General features: G+C 32.7%; 1 protein-coding gene across 1 annotated transcript in view; it reads right to left on the bottom strand.

The window, feature by feature from the left end:
- Positions 1 to 1,508, bottom strand: part of MS3_00009124 (uncharacterized protein) — a 76,011-nt gene extending 74,503 nt beyond the window's left edge. The window contains exon 1 of the mRNA XM_012940808.3: positions 1,253 to 1,508. Coding sequence (XP_012796262.3) covers position 1,253 — 1 coding nt within the window. The 5' untranslated portion in view covers positions 1,254 to 1,508. The remainder of the gene's footprint in view (positions 1 to 1,252) is intronic.
- Positions 1,509 to 21,420: the final 19,912 nt, after the last annotated feature.

Raw genomic sequence — 21,420 nt, 5'->3', positions numbered from 1 at the left:
GAGATGCAGTCCCATGGTAGTCGGTGACCAACGATTGGTTCATAAGCCATTTGTTCCTTCAGGATACTGGAGCCCGTGTGTATCATTGGTTTGGGATCCGGTTTAAGTGCCGGACATTCGCTTTCCGTCCTCTCAATTTCGTGAACAACACCCCCGCCACGAGAAGGCAGTGAGTAAGAATTCCGTGGCAGAGACTGAATATGTGTAGCCATGTGAGAGCATTTCGAGAGGGAGAGCGGACTCTCCCCACTCTCGGCCGTACTAGGGCATTTAGGGGTAATTACTAGGATACTTGACTGAATTTATCGATAATAACTAACGGGTTTTGATTCACTACCGATCAAGTGGTATGACAACCTTCATAACGTCTTGTTTTGATTTATTATTCAGTCATGAATGCAAAACTTTTGATAAGCTTCATGTTAGAAGACGAACATGAGTCCGTTCTTTTCGATTTATGACTATTTTCAAATTGTTGTCATGAAATTAACATTAGTAAAATACATATCTCGGAAGCATCATCGATGAACAAGGAGGTTCACAAGCAGACGTAAAGGCGAGGACTAAAAAAGCAACGGCCGCATTCCTACAATTGAAGAACATATGGAACTCAAAACAACTTTCAGCCAATATCAAAGTGAGAATCTTCAATATGAATGTCAAGGCAGTTCTACCGTATGGAGCTGAAACTTGGAGAACTACAAAAACCACCAACAATAAGGTACACGTATTTATAAATAACTGTCTACGCAAGATACTCAACATCTATTAGCTGGACACCATCAGCAAAACCTTCTGTGTCAGAGAACAAACCAACTTCCAGCTGAAGAAGAAATTAGGAGAAGACAATGGAAATAAATAGGACATACATTACAGAAATCGTCAAACTGCATCACGAGACAAGCCCTAACTTGGAATCCTGTAGGAAGGCGGAAAAGAGGAAGACCAAAGAACACATTACGTCGGGAAATTAAAGCAGATACAGAAAGGATGAATAACAACTTGAAGGAGCCGGAAAGGTTTGCCCAGGACAGGGTTGGATGGCGAATACTGGTGAGCGGCCTATGTTCCTTCACGAAGAGTAACAGGCGTAAGTAAGTAAGTACATTTTGAGTGGCTTATTTAATGAAGTACTTTAGATTCACTTTATCAACTGCAAAAGTTTATCTTACTGATTATAAATAAACACCAAATAACGTTGAAATTAACGACATCATTATTTAAATTTGAATCGATCAATGACGTAACTTACTAATTATCTATGGTTAAAATCACTTCAATAATGCAATTAAATCCATATGATTATTTCAGTTAGCTATTAGAAGCTAAGTGTAACGTGGTAACAATGATGAATAAACTGTGTTGTTTTTTGCTGATAATTATTGATTTGTCCAATTCTTTTCTGTATTGAATAACACCATCTTTTTATAAACAAATAATTGGTAAATATTACATCATCATATTTAACGGAAACTTATATAATGTGAAATGTATGGTGGAAAATAATTATTGAGTACAATAAACTACTCAAAGTTAATAATCAACAAATAAATTGTGGAAGAATCATTCTAATTGGTTGAATAATTTAACCAATAAAAGAAGAGTGTTAAATATATTTCATTATTTCCTCCTTTCTTTTGATTGGTCGATTTTTCCATTCATTTAAAAAATAAACACTTGTACTACTGATAGAGTTATTATTTGATTAAGCCAATTATGGCATTAATCAATCATAATGTTGAGTTATAAAATATGAATAAATAAGTCTCACGTTATTGTGATGACCTAATATTGTCTGGGTAAAGTCAAAATAGAGATTTGTGGAGATTGTAGTAGTTTTAATAGTTCATTTCATGAGTTCATCAAAACTAGAAACACCTGGTAGAAATGAACAGCCATTTCATCTTAGTATGGGACTCACCAACAGTTCACATTCACGATGTCATATGTGAGACTCAAACCTGGAACATTTGGTTTCGCGTGCGAACACTAATATTTCATAACAGTAAGAGGTTAAGTGTTCATGTGCGAGACCGAAGGTCCCTAGTTCGAGTCCTACGTTTAGGATTGTAAATGCGCACTGTTGAGTAATCTCATACTAAAACGAAATTCCCGTCTAGTGATTTCGGGCTTTAAATGGTTTTTCTAGCTTAGATCGACTCATGAACTCAACTATTAAAAAGTTACATTGATAATATCAAATGGAAAATACAAAACAATCCAGTGCTCATTTATTTGTAATTATGGTCTAGCAAACATCAGTTTTTAATCTCAAAACAGTAAGGAAAATATTTTTATTTTACGTGAATTTGAGTGAAAAAATTTCTAAGTACTGACTAAAGATTTTTTTCAACTACAATTTAGCATAAAAACTCAAGATATAATAATCTCCTGGAATATTATTTCGCTTAGTCTTAACCATTTATTAAGTGAAATAAATATTACTGATGGAATATAGCTAACTGGCAATCGGTACCGATAGTCCACTGAATCAATTGTAAATGAGAGTCAATAGATTTAGAATTTACAGTTTGTGGGGACTAGTGTAAATGAGAAACTTGAATGATGAAAATAAAAAAATATTCCTGAAAGTAAATGATTCTTGAATAACTTTGAGAAACTAAGAGTAATCTATAGTCAGTCATAAAGTAACTATCATGGAGAATCCATAAGACATATGGAAGAAATCAAATATTGTATACTGTTTTTATGTGATATGAAGACTTTTACATATTGTGAATGAGTTCCTCTCTTTTCAAGTGGTTTAAAATCATTTTTCATCTGTATGCTCTACATGACTATGGCTAAGAACTTAATCCCAATTACCACAGCAGTTTAATTTAGTTGTTCATTAGTTTAAAATCGATTCATGACATAAATGATCCTTGCTAAATGAACTAATTTTTCACAATCAATTTCAATGGTTAACTGTTCAGACATTTTATTATGAGGGACAATTTTTCAAGTTTATAGAAACCTTGGCTATGTGTACAAACAAGAATTGTCGTAACCTTGAATTCACCTTTTGTAATCCTTAAGTCATTATATGTCCTAGGGTAATGCGACAGTTTCCTATTCTATATAATATAATGTAAATTTTTCTCTCTACATTATTTATACTCATTACATTTTGTACGGGAAGTTGTAAAGATTGTAATATTTTAACAGTTGAATTCATCAGTCGATTGTTCATAAATATAAAACTCATATTGTTCATATCAACACTGTCTTCTCATTGTTCTATCGACATTACACTGTTAATACTTTATTTCTTTCTTGAAAAAAAAACACACTAATTAATGCTTCAATAGTTATCAGTTGAATAACACGTTCCATTATAAATTCAATTTAAATATCCGCCACTTAATTTTCATATTCATCATTCATTTTACAACATTAGATCATTATAAAAATTTAGTTTCTCACATTCATTCATTCATTCATTCATTCATTCATGCGGAATTTCAATTATCCTATGTGTTCGTGATAAAATTCACAAAATGTTTTCTGTTACTTAGTGCATTTAACTAAAAAGAAAAGATACTTTAATAAAAAGAAAGTAGCTTAAACTGCTTTAGGGATAAACAATACATTGACTAGTAGGGATAACATAATTTAAAGAGGCTTTGTTTATTTTTTTTTTATTATTCTTACATTCAAGTCTTTTGTTCATTTTAAAAACTTAAATGTTAAAACTTAGAGGGAAAAATAAAATGAAATTCGAGATTGATAAGTTGAATTAACCTGGAGATTTCATAATCTGTTTTTTTATGCAAATGTTTAATTGATTCGGTTGAGACTGATAATATGACGGTTATTCGTGAAGGTCAAACTTATTAATCTAAAGTACTTCGAATGAAAGGCTGTTAACAGATAAGATGAATGTTTGGGGAAACCAAATACACTTCGATTACGTAATCTAACAAACAAATGTATATATTTAAACAGTTGAGAACATGAGTCAATTAAAGCTAGACCACCATGGAAAATCTGGAAGCACTGGACGGCCGTTTCATTCTATTGTGGGACTCCTCAGTAGTGCGCATCCACGACCCCGCCTCGCGGGATTCGAACCCAGGACCTGTCATGGGTCTAGCTTAAATTGACTCATGATCTCAACTGTTTAAGTTACTACAATCTCCACAAAAACTCTTTCTGATATGTATATATAACTGTTCACTGTATATTGATCACTTTCAAGTTTATTTGGTTCTTTAATACTGATCGAATTTTACTCGATTATCAGTCAAGTTACAATACATAGCAACTATACGAAATTTCGGTTTCGGCTAGAATAACCTAGTTACAAACTCTAGGACTGCATAACTATCTGAGGCAGATGCGAAACCTAGTCTCTAAAGTTCCTGTTCACTACCTAAGATATAAATGAACAAAAACTTAGGGGATACTAAATATGAGTAAACTTTATAGACAGTATGGCTTGTGGTCAATCGATAGACTACATATGTTATTGAATATTCAATGAATAGAGCAAGTTGAATATCAATCAATCTTTAATTGAAGTTATTCTGTTCATAATATGGTTAGTATCTGTTGTCATTTTACCATTCATCAGATTGATAGATGAAGTAATTAATGTGAGACCATAATTTATAGACGAACCAATTAGATTTAGGATAACAGGTCTTGGATTTAGGCGCGAAATTCATCAATCCATTCGGCTAAATTTAATCCCTTACCCTAACCATCAACTGCAAACTACAATTCATATTCTTCACACTGGTTTAAAACCATCAATTTACCTCAGCATGTTGGTGAATATTCTTAAGATCACTTTAGAATCGTCTGTAGATCATTATATTACAATCCTATACGTTGGAAACGAGAAAGTTTAATTTCTTCAAATATATCAGTTTAAAAAGTTTTAAAAGTTACAATTTATTGACTTAAGAGTTACATAAAAAATTGAAATTTCCTTTTAGTTATGAGGATAAGTAATGTTGTATTATGCCGCTTTCATTGCTGGTCGATTCCCAAGTGATGATTTTAGTTACAATATTAATGTTTTTCAAAACAAATTTTGAAGCTTGGTTTTATTAATACATTCTTACATATCGTTAAGTTTTATATTTAATCTAGATAAAAATGTTCACCTTTTAGCTTAATTAATTATGTAGTATACACTGTGTAATCCTTTACAATAGACTACGGTAGCTTCCATTTACAAACGATTAGGTTATTGTTTCTATACAAAACTGGAAGAACTTGAACTTCATAAATTCGAAGAATGACACTTCACACTATAACTGTATTCCCCTATGTGATGAAAGCGAGAAGTTAAGTGCTCAGTAAAAACTTGACACTTAAGAGGACGAAATTATAATGTAACAACTATGTTCCTACTAGCAATAAACATAATCTTGAAACATGCAACAAAGTATGTAAAGTAAAATTGAGAACAACAAATCAAATAACAGTGAACGTCACTACAGAAAAAAGAATGAAAAAAAGTATTATGCAAGGTATCTTTACACATCAGCACTACTGTTTATTAACAGAAAAGTAGAGAGTTTAGGGTGCACTTAGAATAATATTTCTATAATTCTGAGTTAGATTTAAGGTAACCAAGTTAATCTCAGTAGTATTATCCAAAAGCCTTTTTGAAATTAAGGCTGTCAATAAGTGATGACTTAGTAACTAAAACATTTGATTTTTGAGCCAATAGATCACAAGTTTAAATACCGATTAGTATACATCACATTTCGAAAGTCTTCACAGAATCCCTATCAGTCACATAAAAAAGTGTACCTATTTCTTTATTTCTTAAACGAATAGTATTTGCTGTAGGCCACAGCTGAAGTGTAAAAATTTACAGTTTTGATAAGTACACATGACTAACCTAATAGACAAAGCAATTAGTCCCTTTGATAAATTTCGATAATGTAATAAGAAGACGACGATTATCAGAACTATGTGATGATATATTAGCGCAATACATGTAGAACAAACTGATCACACATATACCTGTTAAGAACATTTATATATAAAAATAAAAGGTCAACTAGACGGGAAATGGGGTAAGATGAGACAAGGATAATAATAAGAGTAATAATGATAATAATAATGTGAACACAATTCGAAACCTAATCACTCTGAATAATAAGTCAATATTACCAGGGTAGGTTTAAGGTAAGGAGAAACTGTTTTTGAATACACAAAGGGGGTTTGAATTTTCGTTTGATTTTCATTTTAATTAGGACTTTGTAATTTTATCATGATAAATGGTAACTCAATTACTATGATAAATTATGGATCAATTCAATCTGATATTCATTTATTTTCTCATTATTTTAGTTATGAATTAATTAGTTGCTGGGTAACTACTAGGTTGTCGATTACTCAAATTTAACCATTATATATATATATATATATATATATATATATATATATATCAGATGAGTTTTTGTGGATATTATAGAAATTTCAATGGTTGAGATCATAAGTCAGTTGAAGCTAGACCATCATGGAAAACCTGGAAGCACTGGACGGCCGTTTCGTCCTATTGTGTTGATATAAGTTTTTTATAACTTAGTGTTTTGAGTATAAAATCAAATTTTAATTTGATATTTTCGAGGGTTTATTTTTCTTTTCCATTGAATTGTACTTTTGTCCACTATGTATAATTTGACAAATAGGAAAAGTCGAATTTTAACTTAACAGTAGAGTATGAAGTCGGTAGTTCTTTTATTTCTTTTTTAACTTACCAACAGTCCACTTGAACTTATGACAAATAACTACTCATGTGTGTAGAGAAAATTAAAGTATCATTTATAAGAGATGTTATCTAAATAAAGTTGATCAATGTTGCGGTGTTGTATTCTCTAAAGTAAATAGTTTTGCTGATCAATTCAAAGATTAGAGATCAACTGAGTAAAAAAAGATAACACGAGTGTGAGAACGAATAAAGACATTATAACCTATAAAGACAACCAATCATGACCAAAACTATCACGATGAATCGATAATAACACTTGTAGAATAACCGGAAAGCTTACTTCAACATGAACTAGATGTTGATAATTTTTATTCAAAACGACAATTCAACTAGCTAACACAGATTATACTATACCACCGAAAGCATAAACTTAAACTGTTGAATTTTCTCTTATATTTCAAAACTCTTTTAAAAGTATCACATACCTATGAAAAATAGTCAATATTTTCTGTAGTGATTATCAGCAGGAACCCAAGATGTACATTATTGTCTTCAATAAGATGTTCTGTGTTCTGAATAAAATATCATTTCTGTAATTTGTTATTGAATTTTATTACAACATTTATTTAACACATAAATGTACACAATATGATGTCATTTGTTTGTTGATTACTATAATTTATCGACGACCTTTGAGTGACTCTAAAGTGACTTTGAGAATGTTCACTTACTAGTGATAATTAAGGGTTATAAACCAGTGTGAAAAACAAAGATTGAAATTTACAATTGATGGTTAGGGTTAGGAATTAGATTTAATATTTTCATCACCAACTGACACCAACTAAAATGTCAAAACGCTATTTAGCCGAATTGATGAATGAATTTCTCGTCAAACTCCAAGACATGTTATCTTAAATCTGATTGGTTCGTCTATACATTCTAGCCTCTCCATTCAATCTATACAAGTTAAGAATAACAGAATATAAGTTCAGAATTCATTATTTTTCGATAGTAACCATTTAATAATTAGGGGACTTTATAGTTAATATCACGTACTGATTATAATCAGATGATGATTAAAATCCAGGAAATATTGAACAATTCTTTTTATTCTATTATGAGAATTACTCAACAATGAACAACTAAGACCCAATAAGGGTTCGAACTCAGTATTTTAGAACCATTCATTCTGTATCCAATACTTTACATATATACATACTTACAATGTCTAAATTCCAGTTCATGGAAATTCTAGAACAGTGTAGAATTTTCATTTTTTTTAAACCCGAATTTCGAACATGTTAGAAACTTATAAAAACTAAGGATTATAGGACAATTATTTTAGATTTCATTATTCTACAAGATAGAACTGATTAGAACTAAGAAAACACACCTTAGTTGTTTTTTTTATATGAAAAGATAGAGGACTTTTGTCAAATATCACGCTAATAGACTTGTTTAAATCTCACAATTTAATGAATAAAACATATATAATTGGTAGGGGGAAAATTTTTTAGTATCTTTCTGAAAAGGAAATTATGGTATCATATATGATGAATGCTTCCTCCTTACTGAGATTATCAAGGAGACTGTGTCACGGTTCTCGTATGTTTATAAGAAAAAAGCTGAAATAAATCATGCTAATAATGATTAATTGAATAAAAGGCGAGTTTTTGGCGTAAAAGTTGGTGGAGTATCAGAGTGAATATCAACTTTAGGATGCAGGTACATTTAGCTGATGAGTCTCAAGTAGGACGAAGTGCGCATCCTGGATTCTACTGTTCACCATTATCCATCTTGGTATAAGAGTGTCATCACTGTCACATAGAATCATCTGAATTAATATTTAGTGAATCTATTAAAAGATTAAATTCATAAGGACTAGAAATGTTGTATGAAAACGATCCAGAAAGAAATACACCTATTAGCATTCAGGAAAATTAGACTTTTGTGATGATATTACTACAATAATCAAATCAAATAATAAATACTTAGGATTGTAACGCTAATAATCACGCTTTGATATTGTTAGTTTCAATACTTCTTAAGCTAAATACTTTTGAATGATACAGACTCATGTCTAATTGGCTGAAAGTAGGTCCAAAATCAATAGGTTACGTTCAACATCACTCAAGGTAGACTTGATAGTATTGTTGCATCTGATTTTGACTTAATTTGTAACATCTCACATATGCAAGGCTAATGACCTACATTTGATACAAAACCACATTATTAGAAATCATGAAAAACAATAATAAAACTTTCTTTTTGTGATCATTAGTTCTGTAACATCAGTTCGGCAGATCAACATAATAAAATTTTATCTTAAAAATCATTAATCAAATCAAAACACATGCTTAATATTTTTCATTCCATTTTGTTCACACCATATGTACGCACACACTGTAGTGAAAAGCAGGAATAACTGGATAGCCATTTTATACTCACCTTAACCTAAAAACAAGACACTGAAGCTTCGTGGTGAGCTCTTGATTTTTAGAGATTTATCTTTTCAATACCCGGTAATGTTGCGAATGTATACTACTAGAGCATTGATTACAAGGGTGAAACAACTCTCCAGTGCTTTTTTGTTTTCACTGATGACCTAATTATAATAGTAAATATTTATTTTAGAATTTATTAATCAAACATCCAACAAAAACTTCAGCTTCCTTCCTTATTTCATCTAACTAATTTTTAAGCAATGTCAATCTATCTTTGGTGTGAACATCTGTGTAAAGTGTTTGTGAAGATTATACCTCAATGAATGACCTTAGTTAGAGATTAATTGTTATGTCTTAGTAAAGATTAAATTACGGGTAACTTTTGAGAACTATTAATGGAATAATATTATATATATTCCTATTTTATAACTGTTCAGTGAATAGACTATGCATATCTATATTCCCCTTATTATAAGCTTCATTTTGACCCATAGATTATTATTATTATAGGATTTAATATTCTTAAACTATATTCAGTTTATTGATTACAGTCTCCCACGTTCACAGCCACATTTCGGCTTCAACTTTAACAAGTGTTATTTCCTATTATATAGTGTGATGTGGTCTGTTTGACTGCCATATAGACCATGTATGTTTGAAATAAATGATTTGCATAATGGAAGCTCTTGGCGTTCTGGAATCAACTAGACAGGCTAGGTGAACAAAGGACCAATAAGGACGCTAGGCTGCTCATACTGGTCGAATTTCATCGATTTAGCACAGTACTAAGATTGAATAATTCGTGTTTGGATTGGCAAATAATAATCAAAGCTTAAAATACACAACATTAATTGTGAAGAAACGAATTAAAACAAACTGATAAACTGCGAAAAACTGTCGGACAGTCAGTCAGTAACAACGTAGAACTTCGTACGTACGTACATCAGTTCGAGTTGCCCTACCACATTAGCACAGAGCTGCAGTTGCCGATTCAAATCCCGTAGTGGTCGAGGTAGTAAGAGTATAAGCAGTAATCGGAAAGATTAGGGTTTGGAGATGTTGTTTAAAGAATATAATCCAATGAAATAAATTTGGAAAGAGAAAAAGAGAGACAAGGAGGATTCAGGAGATTAGAATTTGGGAGAACACAAAGAGTGTATGCACCTGCGCCACTGCAAACGATTTTGAGTCATGTCACTCAGGGTCTCTAAGCATCGGTTGCTATCATCTCGCGAAAAACTGTGAAATATTATTACACGTAATGTTTAATCTCCAGTAACCATAATCTAGTTGATATGTCCTCTGTATTCTTCTAATTACAAATCTTCATTTAATCTATAAATTGTTGTCATATCTTTTATTCAAAATTTATTGAAATTAAAACATCATCATTGTATCCTAATTTTGTAATTTAAATGACCTAATTCATAATGTATTAATTTTCTCTCTTCTCTTGTCAACGAATCAGTATTCAAACAGTAGATCATTAGTCAACGAATAGGATAGTTTTATGCATTCAAGGATAATTATTCACAAGATAAACTTATCCATTCATATGTTTTAAGGTTATATTAGGTAGCATGGAGTAATAAGATAAATTTTCCGAGATATCTAATTTGAGGACCAGTCGGCAGATCAAGATGATTTCAATAACAATAGAAAACTAAGAAGCATTAAAGAAAAACTTTTTTTCTTACAAGTTTTGTGCAATAGTTTAAAAGTTAGGCGCCTATCATGAATCTGATCACTTATGGGATAGAGAATGAGCATTATAGAGGAGTGACACGCTATTATAAAACAGCTTTCTAATGTTTACTGGTTTTAGATGACTGTCCACCGAATATCAATTGATGATTAATACATATATGTCCGTTATTTTTTTCTCTATCCACCACGAAGTATTTACATTCACTAAGGGGATTATTATCTATGGAAATTATATATTGATTAAATAGTTAGACTAATTGAAATATTGATCAATAATAATAACAAATTTCATTTAAAAAAAGACAGAAGTAGTTAATAAAAAACTTTCTGTTCAAGAGAAAATAAAAATGAAAAACTATTCACGTCAATTTTTAACAAGTAAATAAAATTACACTGGTTGAAACCATGAGTCAATTGAAGCTAGACCACCGTGGAAAATCTGGAAGCATTGGACGGCCGTTTCGTCCCGCACCCCGCGGGATCCGAACCCAGGACCTATCAGTCTCGCACCAGGCGCTTAACCACCTAGACCACTGAGCAGGCACCTAACAGTGTTAACGTCTAACTTCAACAAATCCACGAAGTTGCGCCACCGTCCCATACTAGGACGAAACGGCCGTTCAGTGCTTCCAGGTTTTCCATTGTGGTCTAGCTTCAATTGACTCATGATTTCAACCAGTGAAATTTCTAAAATCTCCACAAAACCCATTCTGATAAATAAAATTGATTTAAAATTAGTTTAATTAAGAAAACAATGTTCATAATTATAGATAAATTCACTTGTTGTTGTTTACTTGTATCTTCCCATTGTTATTTAAGACTGCAATTGATCAATCCCAGAGTGAACATCAATTTTGAGTTGCAGGTATATCCAGCTGACCAGTAGTCCCAAACAGAATAAAACGCGCGTTCTGGATTTCACTGTTAGCCACTATCCATCATTACTTATAAACCTTGTGACTTCAGGCATTATCGAGGTAATCCGCACAGGATGCACATATGCTAACAAGAGACTGATCAATTGAAGTCCTAAATAACAATTGGAAAACACAATTAAAACAACACCAAGCGAATATAACTTCACCCCATCTCACAAACAGGTGGCTATTGGGGCTTAGTAGCTAGGTGGATAATGCAATAGCGTTTGAAGCGAACGGCTCTGGGTCCGAATGCCAGAGTAAACATCAACTCTGAGATGCAGGTACATCGAGCTGATGTGTCCCAAATAGGACGAATCGCGCGTCCTGGATTCTACTGCTGGCCACTATACATCTTTGATTATAGATAATCCTGAACAATAAGATGCCAGTGCATACAGCTGATGAGTCCTAAATAGAATAAAACGATGTAAGGTAAAGGTTGATCGTAGTCGATTTGGAACCTTTGGACCTAGATTTCATGCTATTTAACACTCGTTAGCATGGTGTACCTATAATTTTCAGGGAGCTAATACTTTCTGGCGGACCTTTTTACACCTTGTTCATCTGATTTTCTCTTCCTTTCTGTACTTCTATTTCAACTTTGTTGATTTAAGCATGTAAAATTGTGAATTTATAGTCAAACTACCATATATGGATTAAAGCTGTCTGCTACTTATGATAAGCCTTAATGTTGATTGATAAATTCACTTTATAATACAAGCTTTGCTGCTCTTGCTAATGTTTCGTTTGAACTTCGAATCAGTTGTTCGAATTATGTGATTAAATAATACAAGAACTTCCGTTTTACTATTCTCAAATCATCAATAATTAATTGTGGATCTACTACTCAGTTTCATATCGCAAATGACATGGTTATGTTCAAACTAGGACTTCATATTAGTGGTGATTTGAAGATATGTCATTAACATAATGAGTTTTGCGTTAGGATAACAATCGTGAACAGATAAAATAGATTACTGATAGATAGTTTATCTATTACGTATTTTCGAGTTCTGACTAGCTGCTATGTTAAGGATCTCATTGAACCATTAAGTATTAAGATTTCTCTATTATTTTCAGCTGAAAGTCATTTTGTCACTAAATACAATAAATATCCATGATCCTGTAATCGAAAACTGAACGATTTTATAACTCACTCAGTAATTAGCAAACTTGATCCCAAGAGTCCAAGAACATAAGAAAATACTAATTCATAACAAGTAGCTTTTATACTTCGATTTTACTGACAGTCATTAGTTCCTTAGTAACATACTCAATATTTATCACTATGGATAATTTTTTTTATTAGATTCACTGAAAAGTCGAAAATGCTAAATTGAATAAAAACTTATCTAATTCACGTTATTTAAAGTTGGTTGATCATAATGAATCCAGTAGCAATAAGCTATTTATCTAAATTGATCATAAACTAATTACCTACCGTTTATTCTATCATGATCAGAATTTAATAAAAAATAATAATAGTAACTAACAATTTGATCAAATGATTGATCAATGCATGATTTAAGCATATAAAAGTAAAGAAAATATAGAGTACTCTTAGATAAATTGAAATTATCATCATTGGTATTATTGTTTACAGTTAAAAGGATACTGATTGTAAGTTAGATAATAATCGTTAAGGTAGTAGCAATGAGTTGGATACAATTATGTAGTAAGGATATTGGAATTGTTTTTTACTTCTGCCTCCAGATGCGCTGATGCGGTTGAGGATGGGGACAGTTAGCTCTCTTGAAACGCTCTCACATGGTTACGCGTATGCAGTCACTGTCAAGAAAGTAATACTTATTGCTTTCTCGTAAAGGGAGTATTGTTTGTGAAATTGAGAAAACAAAGAGTGAATGTTCAACGCTTCAATCAGTTTGTTTGGTATGGTGGATCCACCTAGGAGAGTTGGAAAATCAGAATTTCAAACCAATGATACACATGGGCTCCAGGATCCTAATGGAACAAATGGCGTATGATTCTATTGTTGGGGCTACATCTTTTAACGTTACTCCATTACCTTGTGGATTGAACATCTAGGTCAAAGGCTCAAGGTGTGGCTCCCTAAGAAAACTGCCTGCTTTGGTTTTGGTGGTCAGGAAGTATACCAAAACCCACACAAATCGAATGACGAAGTATGACACATATATTTGGTGACTCCTTGTACTGAGGTTTATATATGAATTAGTAAGTGTGACAATTATTAGAGAAGAGATTTGTAAGTTTTGTTGTCATTTCGTATATTCAGTTGTATTAGGTGATTTCTAAATCATTTAACTGACCACGAACTAACAGCTGTATACTTTTGATGTTGTTGTGTCCTCTAATTTGGTTGGTTTAATTAGAAATTTTTTATGTTGCTACTAACTAATATAAATAGAGCTTATTTCACTTGAAATTAAGCTGTTTATTGTATTTCCATATATCGAATCAACCAATGTTGACAATCTTAACGTTGAATGATTATTTTCTGAGGTTAATATTCGTGTTCAGAGTTTTATTTCACAGGCACCTGGACACATAATTAGATAACCATTTGTGTATATTTCTGTAAATAGAATCGGTGTTGATAAGTCTATCAATTACAAATTGAGTTTGTAGGTGTCATTACCAAGGTTTGATTTGATAATTTCGAATAAATTGAGCATTGGGTTGATTGTTATAAATAAAAATAATATATTTGTAATATCCCAATGAGTAGAAAATTGGATTTTTCTGACGTTTCGTGGCTTAGTGTAAGTCACTTCAGAGAATAAATAACCAAATTTGGTTATTTATTCTCTGAAGAAGTGACTTACACTAAGCCACGAAACGTCAGAAAAATCCAATTTTCTACTCATTGGGATATTACAAATATATTATTTTTATTTAATTACAAATTGACTTGGATAACATACTTCTGAAAGTTATTCGGTTTGTTTGCATTTCCACAGTCCAGAATTCTGACGTTTTCCTAATCAAATTTATCTCAGTGGTTATGTGGATGGGAAATTTTTAAAAATGATATTTTATTTGTCTTTCGATATTGTGTGTTTTGGTTCATATGAGCTGAAATAAAGTGTATATGTTGAACTGTAAAAAACCTTAATTACAGGGGTTTCCAAAATAGTCATATTGAGTTTCAAAACATTTTTCATATACGGTAAAATAATTTGTTTACTGGTTACTGAGGATACTTTATTGTTGATTTACTGGTTGTCTAGACACTCTTTGATGAAGTTGTGGGAATAGCCGTTTTCACTCGGGACAAACAGAAGGTGAGTTTCTTCACCATTCCATGTCATGAGAGTGCTAAAGTGAGTCTTGGTTCTTTTGAAAAATAACTCCTATTGTGTGCCGTTGAATGTGTGGTGTTACAGTTTATTATTTGATCTGTATACTTATGTTTCTAAAGTTCTGATATTTGTCCTACTGATTATTACATTCAAGGATGGAATTTTCTTGACTAGTTCTGATTTTCATGTAAACATAATATTTTTAAAGACGCTGTTAATAATTTCATATGAATTTCCGAATCGATGTTTGTTAAGAATGATAAATGAGCTCTCCATAGAATGTATCCCAATCTGTAACTTGGGTCTTTTGCGAATAGTTCTGATTTAAGTGATTCTAATGGATTTGCTTGTAAATCTGTCCATCAACATGAAAATATGTTGTAAAGGAAAGATTACTGAGTTCTAACAAACAAGACTGATACGTAGCATCTCATATATCAGAATGTAATAACATAGATTGTTATTTATGGAGATATTTTTTAATAAATACACACACTATACTAACTGTTAAACCATTTAGTGATTAAAGCTCTAAACGGAGATCAGTTAAAGGATTTTGAACATAATGGATCCCTAGCGTTACATATGTTTGTGAACTATATAGGAATTTACGCTGAAACGCAACTATATCATATTTATCTTAACATTACACTGATCTCATTTTCTGAATGTAACCCTGCACAATGATTATTATTTGATTTTCTAAAGTTCTAGTTTGAATGGATCGGCTTACATTGAATAGGTTTTCAATACAGACTGCTATCAGTTGTTAAAGGATTGATATTTAAGGAGTACTAGCCAGCTTAATTTTTTTAATTTTTGAGGCACTTTAAGAGTCATGTTAGATGTGAACATAGTTATCGTACTAGTTAGTACAACTCAGCTTACAGTACGCCCAATATTGAGGTAAATGGTGCACCCGGTTAAAATTGAACTCGCTTCAATTAGCTTCACAGTATAAACGGTTTAATCAGTGACTAATCTCATGTACGACTTGAATTTTTACATCTGACTGATCCGTGTGTAGTGAGTGAACTATAGTAAATACACAAAAGACGTGATTTTCAATTATTAGACATTTTACTCCAGTGTGTTTTCATATCATCATGGATGAACAAGGAGGTTCAGATGCAGACGTAAAGGCGAGGACTAAAAAAGCAACGGCCGCATTCCTACAATCGAAGAACATATGGAACTCGAAACAACTTTCAACCAATATCAAAGTCAGAATCTTTAACACGAATGGCGAGACAGTTTTACTGTACGGAAATGAAATGTAGAGAACTATTACACCATCATCAAGAAGGTGCAAGTATTTATAAATAACTGTCTACGCAAGATACTCAACATCCATTAGCCGGATACCATCAGCAATAGCCTTCTGTGGGAGAGAACAAACCAGCTTCGAGGTGAAGAGGAAATTAGGGAAAGACGATGGAAATGGATAGGTCATACATTACCGAAATCATCAAACTACATCACGAGGCAAGCCCTAACTTGGTATATTGAAGGGAAGCAGAAAAGAGGAAGGCCAAAGAACACATTACGTCGGGAAATAGAATTAGATATGAAAAGAATGAATAGGAAGTGGAAAGAACTGGAAAGGATTACCCAGGACATGGGTTGGAGAGTGCTGATTGGCGGCCTATACTCTTCCACGGGGAGTAACAGGCGTAAGTAGGTAAGTGTTTTCATTTCGAAATGTAACATTGTGTGCTATGCTCAATATGAAAAGCTTTGACATAGATATTACAATGATCAAAGTTGTATTATTTTTACTAAGACGAAATTTATCAAGCTATCAATCAAATTTTTCTCAATGAAATTACCTACACAGTTTTACGAAACAATGTAATACCAACAGAATGAAATGTAACTCATTAAACCAAACAGTAATACTATGTTATTTGTGAATTCCCATGTGGTATGAAGAGTTATTCGCTTACGAAATCATAATATGAATCACAGAAATACTATATAACTATATTGTAAATATATGCTACCTGAGAAGCTTTCAGGATATTCAATTGTTTGGCAATATGCATCACAGTACCTCAGTCTATGCTAATTAATGTATGACTGTGAGACGTAACTGTTTAAGCAGAAAATATACACTGGTTACACATATTCAGTTCAGGAAAATTTGTTAAACCAATAAATGTAGTTATGTATTTCGACAAACTAATGTTTTACAGATGACAATTGATCTTTTCATTTTGTGATCGAAGTGATGCATTAAGTAGAATCATATGATAAAAATATTTAAGTAGGAGCAGATCAAAACATTTGGATAGGTTACCAAATCATTTTTACCATTGACATGAATGATGACGTTATACGTACAGGTTGTTAAACATAAAAAATGGATTCTTAGTGGCATATTAATACCAATACTGACATTATTAATGTGGTGTGTGCTCTGCTTATATTGATATAAGTAGTATATGACGCGAGTCAGGAATGTAATGTCTGGCAGCAGAAGATGAGGAAGGTCAATAAAGGAAGAATGGGAATAGAAAGTAATTAGTATGGAAATGCAAGAACAGCGAAGTTCTAGACAATTATTGAACATTTTGCAAATTAAGTATTATAGTATGGTTTTTCTATTTTACCAAGAATTATGAGAGCTAGTTGCACAATACTCAGCGAATCTCCATTTGACATTGTAATTATCATAAAGAAGTATCTTTTTAGCAGTCACTGTCTTTGTTTGCGAAAGTCTTCAATACGTTCAGCTGATATAAGTATTTTATTTATCTAGCAAGTATTAAAATTCATCGATACCAACGTATTCAACCCTCGTTTTTTCAAAGGCTAGGCAAAGAAGAAAGATTTGCCGATTGACCTAGTGTTTCTGTTTAAATTTTCTAGTATTTAGCATCGTAATAATTTTTAAACTGCTTTCTTAATAATAATGAATAAATACAATCATTATTTTCCATACGATAGTTGTATCTCATTTATATTCAGTCTATGGATAAATAGACAGATACACTCTTATTTGCTATTACTTTCTAATCACAATTGCACTGTGTTGTGTCTTTTAGATTGCAGATTAGAGCGCAGTGAATTATCGATCGGACCAATGACACGTAGAACACGCACGAACGGCCTAGAGTTCTGAATGGCCCTGCTTCCCTGCCTAGCCCAGTCAGTTGAGTCCAGAACCCAAGTCTCAGCCTCTGAGATATGAATCATATTTCAAGCATACTCTGTTTATATACCAATCAACCAGACCACGTCGTACCATAAAATAGAAAACAACATTTGTACAATATTTGACAAGTGAAATAAACATTAACCAATAGGAAATGTCCATTTAAAGTCCAAGGACACCATTAGACTTAACAGGATAATTATTGGTATATTTTTCTGAATATCCCAACACACTGATTAATCTCTAGACCACTGAGATGATATCTATCAGTGTTCATTGATAACTTCAATCAATTCACGATATTTTGCCTCCCATACTAGAACAAAACAACCACCCAATGTTTCCAAGTTTTCAATGGTGATCTAGCTTAGATCAATTTGTGATTTCAATTGTGAAAATATAACAATTGATGAGTTACTAACGACTTATATGAACACTTTAAAGGGTACACAAAGTGAAAATTATACACCAACTTGAAATTTAATGGAACTGAAAACATAGATTTAATGTCATAAAGTAGATATTTTATAACTCAAATGTATGCTAACTCATACTAGAAGTAAGCGTTGATCATTTTGTTTAAATTAACAATGAAACCTTTGAAATTTAACTGCTTAGATCAGAGAACTAAATCAAAATCAATATCATAGATTAAGCAACTTCAAATAAAATAATATAAAATATACTAAGTAACAGAGAATAAAATGTGGAGCTGATCAGATATATCAATGTTCCAGGTATCTAAATTAATGATTGCCCTGGTTTTGAGAAGAGAGCATCAGCCTCGTGACTTCTGAAAGAACTCATCTTTCATCATGAGATATTATAACTCTTCTAAATAAAAACCTTCTAACTTCCAGGGTAAAGTTTAAATGATTTGAATTATTGTTTCTGGTTAGTGATTATTTTTAGTGAGTTCGTTTTCAACAGGATGGAGTCGCTAACCTCATGCTTTAATTAATTTTTCTCGAGTGTAAATTATTACAATGTCTCTGTTATCTCATAAGTTGTAAAATAAGAATGAAATAAGCTTTCATTCTAAATGTATACCGTTTACTTTCTATTCATTATATTTGTTAAATGTCATAATAGTAATATATAGTAAGGTAGTTACTAAATGACTATTGATTAAGTTTCAATTGTCGATATACAATAAATCAAGTGGATCATTATTGGCCATTAACTTTTTTTAGAAAAAAAAGTAAACTGCTCCTAGACAACTGTGACTCTAACAAGCTTACAAAGAATACAGACATATATGTATATGGTGTATAAAAGATGATTGGTTTTGTGAGTTGTTCCAACATTTACCTCGAATAAGTGTGAAGTATGATAACATGATTCGTAGAAATTTGTATGAATTTACTACATTGTACACAAGATTTTGTAATATTATTTTAAATAAATAAATGGTATTGGGTTCGAGTCCCAGAGTGAACATCAACTCATCCAGCTGACGAGTCCCAAATAGGACGAAACGCATGTCAAACTGAATTTCACTGCTAGCCACTATCCATCTTTGCTTATAATGCTAGTAAATTAAGGCAATATCGAGGCATACGTACAGTATGCACATATGCCAATAGCAGACTGATCAATTGCAGTCTTAAAAAAAACTCATTGGGAAGATACAAGCCAAACAATACCAAGTGGATATTATTTTCAGTGTTTGAATGTGTAATGTACTTATATAATGAGTATGCTTGAATTGTTTCAACGACTCAATGAGTTTTATTCTTCAGGGTAGTAAATATTTGAAACAGAGATTTATTAATGTGGTTGCATGTTTTAGAGTTCAAGCATTATGTCTAAGATGAATTTCAATAGTTGAGATCATGAGTCAATTGAAGCTAGACCATCATAGAAAACGTGAAAGCACTGAACGGCCGTTTCGTCCTGTTGTAGGACTCCTCAGCAGTGCGCATCCACTGTGTGGCTAAATTATATCTTTGTCTTTCGATAATGCAATGAGAAGACGAAGTTTGTCAGAATTATTTGATATATTTGCGCAATACATTTCGAACATTCTGATCATACACTTACTTACTTACACCTGTTACTCCTCGTGAAGGAGCATAGGTCGCTCACCAGCATTCTCCATCCAACCCTGTCCTGGGCAATCCTTTCCAGCTCCTTCCAGTTGTAATTCATCGTTTTCATATCTGCTTCTATTATCCGACGCAATGTGTTCTTTGGCCTTCCTCTTTTTCGCTTCCCTTCAGGATTCCAAGTTAGGGCTTGCCTCGTGATGCAGTTTGACGATTTGCGTAATGTATGTCCTATCCATTTCCATCGTCTTTTCCTAATTTCTTCTTCAGCTGGAAGTTGGTTTGTTCTCTGACACAGAAGGCTGTTGCTGATGGTATCCGGCTAATGGATGTTGAGTATCTTGCGAAGACAGCTATTTATAAATACTTGTACTTTCTTGATTGTGGTTGTTGTAGTTCTCCAAGTTTCAGCTCCATACAGTAGAACTGCCTTGACATTCGTATTGAAGATTCTCACTTTGATATTGGTTGAAAGTTGTTTTGCGTTCCATATGTTCTTCAATTGTAGGAATGCGGCCCTTGCTTTGCCAATCCTCGCCTTTACGTCTGCATCTGAACCTCCATGTCTATCGACGATGCTTCCCAGATATGTGAAGGATTCTACATCTTCCAGAGTTTCGCCATCAAGGGTGATTGGATTGCTGTTCTCCGCTTTGAATTTCAGGACCTTGGTTTTCCCTTTGTGTATGCTGAGGCCTACTGATGCAGAGACTGCTGCTACACTGGCTGTCTTTATCTGAATCTGTTCACGTGTACGTGATAGGAGGGCTAGGTCATCTGCGAAGTCCAGATCGTCTAATTGGTTCTGAGCTGTCCATTGTATTCCGTGTTTTCCTTCAGATGTCGAGGTCTTCATAATCCAGTCGACCACCAGAAGAAAGATGAAGGGAGAGAGTAAACAGCCTTGTCTGACTCCGGTCCTTACTTGGAATGCATCTGTCAGCTGTCCTCCATGCACTACTTTGCACTGTAGTCCGTCGTATGAGTTCCGGATAATATTGACAATCTTCTCAGGAACTCCGTAGTGTCGAAGAAGTTTCCATAATGTCCTCCTATCTACACTGTCGAATGCCTTTTCATAATCAATGAAGTTGATGTATAGTGACGAGTTCCACTCAACTGATTGTTCGACGATGATCCGTAGTGTTGCAATTAGGTCTGTGCACGACCGATCCTTTCGGAATCCA

This window comes from Schistosoma haematobium, chromosome 5, assembly GCF_000699445.3.
Source record: "Schistosoma haematobium chromosome 5, whole genome shotgun sequence".
Lineage (NCBI taxonomy): Eukaryota > Metazoa > Platyhelminthes > Trematoda > Strigeidida > Schistosomatidae > Schistosoma > Schistosoma haematobium.
This window is presented reverse-complemented; position numbering and strand designations above follow the sequence as displayed.